General features: G+C 41.5%; 1 protein-coding gene across 1 annotated transcript in view; it reads right to left on the reverse strand.

Annotated features, from left to right (window-relative positions):
* The window catches only part of LOC311221508 (very low-density lipoprotein receptor-like), a gene marked incomplete at both ends in the record, with an annotated part of 196090 nt that extends 184782 nt beyond the window's left edge, over nt 1-11308 (reverse strand). Inside the window, 3 exons of the mRNA XM_084305572.1 lie at nt 1240-2522; nt 3503-3685; nt 11294-11308. Coding sequence (XP_084161698.1) covers nt 1240-2522; nt 3503-3685; nt 11294-11308 — 1481 coding nt within the window. The remainder of the gene's footprint in view (nt 1-1239; nt 2523-3502; nt 3686-11293) is intronic.
* Nucleotides 11309-11600: the final 292 nt, after the last annotated feature.

Raw genomic sequence — 11600 nt, forward strand, 5'->3', positions numbered from 1 at the left:
AAAGATGTTTAGATGTAGAGCTTAGTTGTTGCAGGAAGCACGGCCGAAAGCACGACAGACACACAGTAGAGTCAGATCATGCTCCATTTTATTGCCCGAATAGCCTAACTTTTATAGAGAACTTAACAGGGGTGGACAGTGTTTCACACAAGATTATTGGTCAAAAGCACTCAGACAAACAGCTACAAGAAAACAACCCCACCTGCAAGAAAACAACCCCCTTGTGATTAGCAGTCACATAGACCTTGTCCTTGAGGCCAGCTACTGGTAACAATATTTTCCTGAATTCCTCAATTGGGCGATGTGGGAACACTGTCATGGGAACTTCTCATAGTTGCCCTGGTAGCTTGGTTTGCTCAGCTACAGCAAGCCATGGGATTTTTGCTGTTTCAAGAAATCCCTCAACAATTCCCCCTTCTTCTTTTGAGCAAACCAAGCCTGACACAGCAGTTTTACAAGTAACTTTTTAGCTATACTTACAACACACAACGATGATTACCACCACCATAAACCAAATCCTTAATCCCCTTGTGATTAAACCCAGCAACCATCTACACTTTGTTTCAAACAAGTCAGTGAACCATTGATTGAAAGGATTGATACCATGTTGAATCTTTCTCATGTGCTCTTTCAGGAAAGTAATGGATTTGTGAATTGACTCATTATGATCAAAAAGGTTTAAACAGTGCATTCCCTTAAAGTCCTCACACCCATGCCTTTGAGCCAAAAGCAAGTAGTCAATAGCAGCTTGATCCTGTAAGAGCACATGTCGCAGACTATTTTGATCTGGTAACATCTCCTCAAGTTATCTCTGTCGTGGCATAGGCTTGCCTCTCGGCCCAGCATACCAATTTTTCTAAGTTGTTACGTGTGGCCGCAGATGCCACTCCAGGCACTGAAATTGCTAATGCCGCTCTAGCTGCAACCCCACACAATTCAACATTATCATTGCGATCCAATGCAAGCAATGTCCATTTATGTCTGGTGATCTCACGCAACTGTAACAAGCTAGGAGCAAATACAATGAGTTTATCTATGTAACATGGACATCTGATAGCATTTGCAGGGATACCTTGCCAGGCCCCATCCCCACAAATCAGAAGCACATCAGGAGGTAAGGCCAAAGCTGTACAATTGTTCCAAACACTGTAGCTGTTACCCCTTGTCTCCGTGCCATAAACCCCTAAACCCTGCTTAGCAGTGTCATTGTAATCACAGGTGTTATTTGTATTTCTGTACCCGTATGGCCCTTTCCAAGTTCCTGTAGCAGGATCCATCTGATAGCCACGGCTACATTCACATTTGTAGCCACCTTTCAGGTTGATACAGATTTGACTACAGCTACCAGGGTTTTGGCATTCATCAATGTCTCCACAGTTTCTCTTGTCTACAAACTCAAACCCAGCTGGACAGTCACACTCATTTATGATGCATTCCTTCAGGGGCTCATCACCCCAGTCCTTGCAGTCTCTCTGCTGGTTACACACTTTATTGATATCTATGCATTCTCCACTTCTGCACTTGAATTTGCCAGGTCCAGAGCACTGAATAACATTGTTACAGTTTGCTTCATCAGTGCCATCCAGACAGTCTCTCACACCACTGCACTGCCTACTCCCATGGACACAGTTCCCATCTTCACATCTGAACTGGTCTGGCCTGCAGGTCCGAGAAGGGCAGTTAATTTCATCACTTCCATCCTTGCAATCAGGATCTCCATCACATCGCCACTTCTTGTGGATACATTCACCTGAGCTGCACTGCACCTCACTCGTAGCACACTTCACTGGAGGTGCAGGCTGGCGGCCACACTGCTCCAAAGATTCATCCGAGTGGTTGGAGCAGTCAGCATCATCATCACACACCCAGCTGATAGGGATGCAGGTAGAACTCTTGCACTGAAACTCATGAACACCACAGGTAGGAGGTGCACACTCCAACTCATCGCTACCATCACTGCAGTCATCTTGAACATTGCAGACAAAGCTTTTGGAGATACATTGCCCACTACTGCATGTGAATTCTGCTGCACTACAAGTCACAATGCCACAATTCTCTTCATCTTCTCCACTGTCACAATCCTTTTCACCATCACATTTCCAGGACACTGGGATACACTGGGTTGACTGAGGACCACAGCTGATTTCATTTACCCGGCATGCTCTCATATGACACAGCTCAGCACTCTCATCAGACCCATTTTCACAGTCCGGATCCCCATCACACTGCCATCTATTTGGCACACACTGACCACTGTTGCACACAAAGTCAGATTCAGCACACATCTTCACACAAGCACTCTCATCACTGCCATCTGAGCAATCTTCACATTTTGCTCTAGCACCGTCGGCAGCAGTGCACAGGCAGGCGAGGGCGAGCAGCAGGCAGAGTGCCCCGCAGCGCGGCAGCACCCACCGCCGCCCTGCACCTGTGTCACTTATACTACTCCTATTACCCGTACTGTTAGTGTCAGTGGCATCCTCCTGGCACCGTTTCCGTCTTTGTCGCCCCTTACTGTCCCCCTTTTCTTTTTGCCACTGACCATTCACCACAAATGGATGAGACACATGATTACTAGTTAGGAAAGAGAGTGTAACGTCTGCTATACGGCTGCAGGCAGTGCCGGCTGCAACCTTAGAAGCGGTTTGTGAAAGAGCCTGCCGGTGGGCATTTGGCAGTGTAATCTGCGTCTCTGCACTCCTGCCCCGCAATAGAGCTAAATCGTCATTAATAGTCTGTAGAATGTGGCAACCCCACGGAATGTTATCCAGAAACATAGTTATAACACCGATCTGGGGACGAATAGTCTTTTTTTGAATTGCAAGATAACTTCTTATAAAAAGAATGCCAGAGAGAAGCAGCACAGCCGCTGCTGCCGCTGTCTCCATGGTTACGTCAGACAGGCTGCAGGGTCCTGATCTCCGCCCCTCTGCTCTGTGCCGACTGGCCACACGGTGAGGGTCGGCCGCCATTGTCCACTGACGCCTCTGGTCTCCCGTAGCAACTCGATCTCGGACGGCCTGCGCCGCAGCGTGATCACGTCAATTTCCCGCGGCCCTCCGCAAATTCCACGTCCCGCCGCAACTCCGTTTCCCGCGGCCCTCCGCAAATTCCACGTCCCGCCGCAACTCCGTTTCCCGCGGCCCTCCGCAAATTCCACGTCCCGCCGCAACTGTAATTCCCGCGGCCCTCCGCAATTCCACGTCCCGCCGCAACTCTAATTCCCGCGGCCCTCCGCAAATTCCACGTCCCGCCGCAACTCCGTTTCCCGCGGCCCTCCGCAAATTCCACGTCCCGCCGCAACTCCGTTTCCCGCGGCCCTCCGCAAATTCCACGTCCCGCCGCAACCGTAATTCCCGCGGCCCTCCGCAAATTCCACGTCCCGCCGCAACTCTAATTCCCGCGGCCCTCCGCAAATTCCACGTCCCGCCGCAACTCCGTTTCCCGCGGTTTTCCGCGTGTCTCAGCGGGAATACCACGCCTCACCGTGAGTCCTGTGTACCGTGTTTCTGGGCCGGTGTCCGGTCCGCTCAAGCGCCGGTCGGATGGGCGCTCCGAAGTCCCGACGGCGCGGCGAGGTCGCGGCGCCGCTGGTCCCGGCGCCGCTGGTCTCCTGGTCTACCTGCGTTCGGATGTGCCGGCGCCGCTGGTGTCCCGCTGCGCTGCGATGTTTGTCCCGGCGAAGCTGCGATGTTCCGTTCGGGTCCTGTTCAGGTCTCACCCTGTTCGGGCGCCATATGTTGCAGGAAGCACGGCCGAAAGCACGACAGACACACAGTAGAGTCAGATCATGCTCCATTTTATTGCCCGAATAGCCTAACTTTTATAGAGAACTTAACAGGGGTGGACAGTGTTTCACACAAGATTATTGGTCAAAAGCACTCAGACAAACAGCTACAAGAAAACAACCCCACCTGCAAGAAAACAACCCCCTTGTGATTAGCAGTCACATAGACCTTGTCCTTGAGGCCAGCTACTGGTAACAATATTTTCCTGAATTCCTCAATTGGGCGATGTGGGAACACTGTCATGGGAACTTCTCATAGTTGCCCTGGTAGCTTGGTTTGCTCAGCTACAGCAAGCCATGGGATTTTTGCTGTTTCAAGAAATCCCTCAACACTTAGTGATATGGTTTAGTGGATGACTTGTTAGCGTTAGGTCAGAGGTTGGAGTAGGTGATCTTAGAGGTCTCTTCCAACCTAGACGATTCTGTAATTCTGTAAATAAAACAAAAGCCAAACAAATGAATTGCAAACATACTTCACAAATTTAATTGCTTTCCTGTAAGCTGAACAACAGTTTCATAAGCAGGTGTGAAGACCTCGACTCTATGCTCTTGTAAATGCTTTAATCTAACAAATCATGAGAGAATTAGATTCTGAGTAATTGGTATTGATTTGCATGACCAGTGCTGGTCATTCTTTAAGCGATGCCTCCTAGAAGCACAAGATCAGGCAATTCCTAAATATCGCAAGTTAGGCAGGCGGGGCAGGAGGCCGCCATGGCTGACCAGGAACATTCTAATGGAGATTAGGTGGAAACAGAGAGTGTTTCGCTACTGGAAGGAGGGCCAGGTGTCATGGAAAGAATACAGGGATGCTGTTCATGTTTGTAGGGAGAAAGTTCGTGTGGCCAAAGCACACCTAGAGTTGAAGCTGGCTGTGTCTGTGAGAGAAAATAAAAAGGGTTTTTTTAGATATGTGAATGGAAAAAGGAGAACTAAAGAATACATAGGGCCGCTCCTTGATAGGGAAGGTCTCCTCACAGACAATGACATAGGCAAAGCAGAGACGCTTAACACCTTCTTTGCCTCTGTCTTCAATGCCGATGATGGGCTTCGGGACCCGGGGTGCCCTGAGCTGGAGGACCAGGATGGTGGGGATGACAAACTCCCAACCGACCCTGAACGTGTGCGGGATTTGCTACTCCACCTGGGTCCCTACAAGTCCATGGGTCCGGATGGGATTCATCCCCGGGTGCTGAAAGAGCTGGCGGACGTCATCGCGGAACCTCTCTCAATTGTTTTTCAACGATCCTGGGAATTTGGAGAGGTCCCGGTAGACTGGAAGCTGGCAAATGTTGTGCCAATTTTCAAGAAGGGTCAGAAAGAAGACCCTAGCAATTACAGGCCTGTCAGTCTCACGTCAGTGCCTGATAAAATCATGGAGAAGATGGTTCTTGAACTTATTGAAGCGCACCTGGGGGACAAAGCAGTCATTGGTCCCAGCCAGCATGGGTTTGTGAAGGGTAGATCCTGCCTAACTAGCCTGATTTCCTTTTATGATAAGATCACCCGTATGGTGGACCAAGGGAAACCAGCTGATGTGATTTTTTTGGACTTCAGCAAGGCTTTTGACACGGTTTCCCATAGGATCCTACTGGACAAAAGGTCCACCATACAGCTAAACAAAAACATCATATGATGGGTGAGCAATTGGCTAACGGGCAGGGCCCAAAGGGTTATGGTAAATGGGGCTGTGTCAGGCTGGCGGGCGGTCACCAGTGGGGTCCCTCAAGGCTCCATTTTAGGGCCGGTACTTTTCAATATTTTTATAAACGATCTGGATGTAGGAATAGAAGGTATTTTGAGCAAGTTTGCGGACGACACCAAACTTGGAGGAGTTGTGGACTCGAATGAGGGTGGAAAGGCCTTGCAGAGGGATCTGGATAGGTTGGAGAGCTGGGCGATCACCAACCACATGAAGTTCAATAAGAGCAAGTGCCGGGTCCTGCACCTGGGACGGGGAAACCCTGGCTGCACGTACAGACTGGGCGATGAGACGCTGGAGAGCAGCCTAGAAGAGAGGGATCTGGGGGTCGTGGTAGACAGCAAGTTGAATATGAGCCAGCAGTGTGCCCTGGCAGCCAGGAGGGCCAACCGTGTCCCGGGGTGCATCAAGCACGGCATCACTAGTAGGTCAAGGAAGGTGATTGTCCTGCTCTACTCTGCGCTGGTGCGGCCTCACCTCGAGTACTGTGTGCAGTTCTGGGCACCACAGTATAAAAAGGACTTGAAACTGTTGGAGAGTGTCCAGAAGAGGGCTACGAAGATGGTGAAAGGCCTGGAGGGGAAGATGTACGAAGAACGGCTGAGGTCACTGGGCCTGTTCAGCCTGGAGAAGAGGAGGCTGAGGGGAGACCTCATCACAGTCTACAACTTCCTTGTAAGGGGGTGTCGAGAGGCAGGAGACCTTTTCTCCATTAACACCAGTGACAGGACCCGTGGGAACGGGGTTAAACTGAGGCAGGGGAAATTTAGGCTTGACATCAGGAGGGGGTTCTTCACAGAGAGGGTGGTTGCACACTGGAACAGGCTCCCCAGGGAAGTGGTCACTGCACCGAGCCTGTCTGAATTTAAGAAGAGATTGGACTGTGCACTTAGTCACATGGTCTGAACTTTTGGGTAGATCTGTGCGGTGTCAAGAGTTGGACTTGATGATCCTTAAGGGTCCCTTCCAACTCAGGATATTCTATGAGTCTATGATTCTATGATTTTTTATATAAATCCTTTTCTCATACCTTCTTCTTTCTGAGGAGTTCCTTAAGTCCTTAAGTTATAAAGTAAATGAGTAAAGAAGATGTTGACTTTTACAACTAACAAAAAAAAAGAAACTCAGAATTGTAAGTACTGCAGACATCAAAGAATCTCTTCCTACTTTTTTATAAAATGTTTCAGTGGCTAAAGACAGAATATTAGTTCTGTAACAAAAGACAACATTCATGATCTAAATCCACAAACTGGGTGGTCAGCAAAAACTGGAAATAAATTGTTACGATTGAGCCATGTATATTTAATTTTTATATTTAGTTGACTAAGTTGTATGTTTGATAGAATTAGATTTTATTTGTATATTCATTTGAAAAAATATGCCACTAAACAAAGATTAGCACATATTTTGTTAGAAAACTCACATTTATTTTGCTAACATTATACTGCTACACCCTCGCCTTTTAACTATCTAATCAGTTTCATCACACTATAGCTGTGATACATATATATAGAATATTTATAGAATATATATATTTTACATATATATATAAATATATATTATAACTATTTTTTACTTATTTTTATGTTAGTTTTATTTCTTTATCACAGAAGAGCATGAATGAAATTTAAAACCACAGAAAATATTAAATTTAATGTTGTATGAAATTGCAAATAAAGTAAATCATTTTCAATTTAAATATTTACATCATTAGCTGAAGACAATGAAGACAATGATATGGAGCTTTAACTCTCTAGAGAGAATATCAAAACCAGCTTGCCTTTGGTAGAATCCTTCCCTGACCTCCTTATTTTCACAACAGGAAACCAAACAAAACAAAACAAAAGTTTATCAGTGATATTCCCTTGTGGAATGCAAACTTTCAGTTCATATGTGACCAATCAATAAAAGAAAAGACATACCAATATATTATTTTCATGTACATTTACTTGATTTTTATTTGCAGCATAACCTATATATGAAATCAGTCCCTCTTTGCTGGCTACAGAGTTGCTTAAAAATAATAATGGTTAAACTGGTGGCCATGGAATAAGGAAAGTATTTGTATATTTTATGTTTTTGTTTTGGTTTGGTTTGGTTTTCCAAATCTTTCAAATATCCTGCATTAATATGACTTATTTAGCAGCAGGCAATGTGACTCTTTCAGAAACTAGTCATCTTTGCTCTTATCGGTGGGGTCATTTAAGAGGAATAAAATTCAAAATATCTTCTGAAAGACTGACTGTACTATGCCCTTATTACATTACAAGACAGTTTTGTTCTTGTAGCAAAGAACACGCCTCATTGATATTTTCTTTTTTGAAGATTTATATGAGCTTGAAAAATCTATCTGTATTACCAATATTTAACTAGATGATGTTTGTTTAATCAAATAATACAGTCTCTGCACTATCAGTGCTGTCATACTGTAATATTATAATTATTTTTATTTAAATTTCTATTTCATGGGGAAAGGAAGGGGAGTTTAGTTAAAATAAATAAATAAATAAATAAATACTTGTATTAGTATCCAATACTATTAATTATTATTCAGGAAGAAAGTAAGACAATCTGATTTATTAATGGAAAGATACATTGAAAAAATAATTTATACCAATAAGTATAGTAAAAAACAAATGTTATGAAAGAAATTAGAGCACAGATTTTACACATATTTTGTTTCACCAGAAGTCATTGTAGCTGTATGCAGATGGGTTATTTGGTTAAATCAGAGGTATTGTGTGTAAAATATACAGGAAGAGGAGCTTACATAAAAGAGTTGTCCCACTGCAATGATATTTTGGGCTTTTTAAGTTCTCTAATTTTTTTACTTAAAAGGGAAAGAGGGGGAGAGAAGAGGGTAAAATTATTTGTTAGGAAATTAAAATCTGTAACCACAAGTAAGAGGAAAAAAAAAGTCAGAAATAAATTTAAAAATAAAATAAAAATATAAGCTGAGTGATGAGACACGTATGCAGAGTCCAGTATTGTTTCTGGATTTATTAGCCCATCTTCCTCTGAAGATTTGTCTATTCAAGAAAGTTGCATTTATGTGAACCAATTTGTGGAAAAGAAACTGACAAACTCAAAACAAATAAACAAAAGGAAAAAAAATACAGAAAACTAACTACATGCAGGTTATTATTATCAACAATAAAACATATGTATTGAAAATCCTACCTAAGCCACAGTTTCTTTCAAAAATCCTCCCTCAGCCACAGCTTCTTTCAATTCTTATATTCAGTTCTTGTTGTTCCTTAAAGGAAACAGATACTTTTTTCTCCTCATGATTTTTAACAAGCAGATCCTTTAAGTCTGAGTAGGATATCCTCTCCTGATGATTCAGCAAAGCCCTTACATTCCACATATTATGAGTCTGTGCTTTTATACTGAGTTAGTCCCTACTGAGGCAAGTCTGTACTTAAGGTTCAAAACAAACTGGCACTTACAACAAACTTCATTGAGTTCACTACATATTTTAATTGGCATCACTGGATCGTAAAATTGGCATACAATTGCAGATTTTGGAGATGTCCAAATTCATCAAAAAATTTATCAGGACAGTCTGGATTTTATGTATAGTAGGGCCCTCAAAATGTCTTCCAGTTTGTTCTCCTACTGAGGGATTTGACTTTTAAGTATTCATTATAAAGCTGACGTAACAAGTAAGTAAGGTGGAAGCTACAAAAGAAGTAAAATTAGTATCAAATGAAAAACCCAAGACCCAGAAAAGTCCACTCTGCGTAGCAAAACTCTGTAATAAATGTATCATCTGAGAGGGAGGAAAGGGGGAAGAAATGTAACAACTGTATTTCTTTATTTTAAAGGGAGAGAGGAGAAAGAAAAAAAAAAAATCACCTTTGAAGTACCAAAGCATCAATATTAGAGCTTCTATCTGATCAGAGTATCCTGTTATATGGAAGTTCAGGGTCTATTTTATGTTGCAGCATGGTCCCTGGGATGTGACAATGTAAAATTCCTGTAGACGTAAGACAGGCTGGACAGAAATTTTCCCAGGGTGGACTTAGAAGTGTAAGATCATTACTGCTGAAAGGCTTAAAGAACTTTATTTTAATTTTAATTTTAAAATTAATTTTAAAGAACTCTTAGTTCTCATTCAGATTAAAATTTAGCTGTAGACTTGTAGCTGTCTGTATAGATGCCTATAGAGATGTCTGTTTCTGTTTCTGTTGTTGTTTGTTGGTTGGTTTTGTTTTATTCTTTTTTTCATACTGGTAGTAAGTTCACAATTTCCATGTTTTCTTGGTTTTGTTTTAGTTTTTTGTTTGGTTGGTGTTTTTATTTGTTTGTTTCTTTGTTTGTTTTGTTATCCTTATGTTAGTAGGTTCTTGATTTTTATAATATATATATATATATATACATATATTGGCACAGAGGAGAATCTAATTTTTCATTTAGATACATGCCTAAGCTTATCATGTCTAATTCCATAACTGAAAGCAAGATGGAAGGGGTGTAAATCAAATAGAAAACAAGACATCCAAATTCCTTCATTAAAATGATGAATAAAGGTTTCAATGAAACAGTGCAAGAGCAATTTTCTGTTCTTAAGGATACTCAGAACTTCTAGAAAACCTTCACCAACTCTGGTTCTACAAACAGGCTAAAGCATGCTAAGCATAAGAGAGGGCACCCTTGAAGAAAGAGTATCTCCACCTGACCTCATTCTTCATATAAAAGTGATATTAGCAGGTAACAGCTGTTTGAGGAAATGTGTGTATGAAGAAGTAAAAAATAAAAAAATAAAAATGAAAATTAAGTTCTAGTAGTGAAAATAAAGCAACGCAGAGAACAAAAATATGTGCTCTGAATCCATTCATTGAAGCTTGCCTGTATCATTTGATTTGATGAAAGATACTGCATTTCTTGAATATTGTGATCTAGATGTTTTTGTCCCTGAAGAACATCGGACAGTCATCATGTGCTGGTGAAGGCAACATCCAATTACCTCTTTGGTATGACACTTGCCAACACTTTATTGTCTTGATTACTATAGTGGTGAGTATGATCCTTATTATTATTTTTATTTTTTTTTACTTTTTTTTCCCCTAGATAAAACCATGCTGGTTGTTATACATCAACTCAATGATCTAAGCCTCATAATTAATGAATAGTAGATACATAGATAGATAGATAGACAGATAGATAAATTATAAATATTTTTAATTACTGAAACCCTTTAACTCCTAGGAGTTATCTTTAGGACAGTTTAATCTGTGGGTAACTCCAACATAAAAAGTACATTTATCCATTGAATTACCTATGGTACATATAAAGACATTGGCAGACAGCTCACAGCAAGTGACAATCCCACTCAGCACAGTGGGACATGGCACAGAAAATTCCTGGTCTTCCCAGACACATCCAGACAACATAGTTATACTGTTCTTGGTAGCAAAGCAACTTAATTTTTCACTAGCTCAGCTTTGAATGGCTTTGCTATGTTCATTGAAGACTGTGCAAGTTCTTCAGAAAATCAATGCATATATAGAGATGAATAGTAATCAGATGTGGTGGAATTCAGCTTGCTGAACAGCTGTCTCCGAGGAATTTTTGATGAAACAAGATGAGTTGGCAGGATATTTAACCTCTTTCTACTGGACTTCTTGTAGAAAGCAGGCATGGTGTCAGAGTTATTGTAAGATTTTCTTTCATTAATTATTCCTTAATATTTTAAAAACACAAGATTTTTTTAATATATATATTTTTAAAAGTGATATCAATGTAATGTAATAATTATAGCCCTTTTTATAGTCAGTTTAGGCTATATGAGAATTACTTACATTTTTGTGAGCCATCTATAGCAAATTAATGGTAAGTGAAAAAAAAAAAAAAAGGAAAAAAAAAATTTTCAAAACTTTTTTTTTTTTCAAAACAAAAACTTTACAGTGAGAATCTCGACTGATTTATTTCATAAGTGTCCTTGAATTTTTCTGTGGACTTTAATGAAAATTTTACATTAAGAAGATAAGAAGGTTAAGAAGGTAACAATAATTAATTATTATTTAAGAAGATAATAGGTTAATGTTAGAGGCTAAAGGTTAAGAAGATAATAATTAAAAGAAATATATACTTCTGAAAAGCAAAACA

Source organism: Netta rufina (assembly GCF_964035555.1).
Source record: "Netta rufina genome assembly, chromosome: Z".
Classification (NCBI taxonomy): Eukaryota; Metazoa; Chordata; class Aves; order Anseriformes; family Anatidae; genus Netta; species Netta rufina.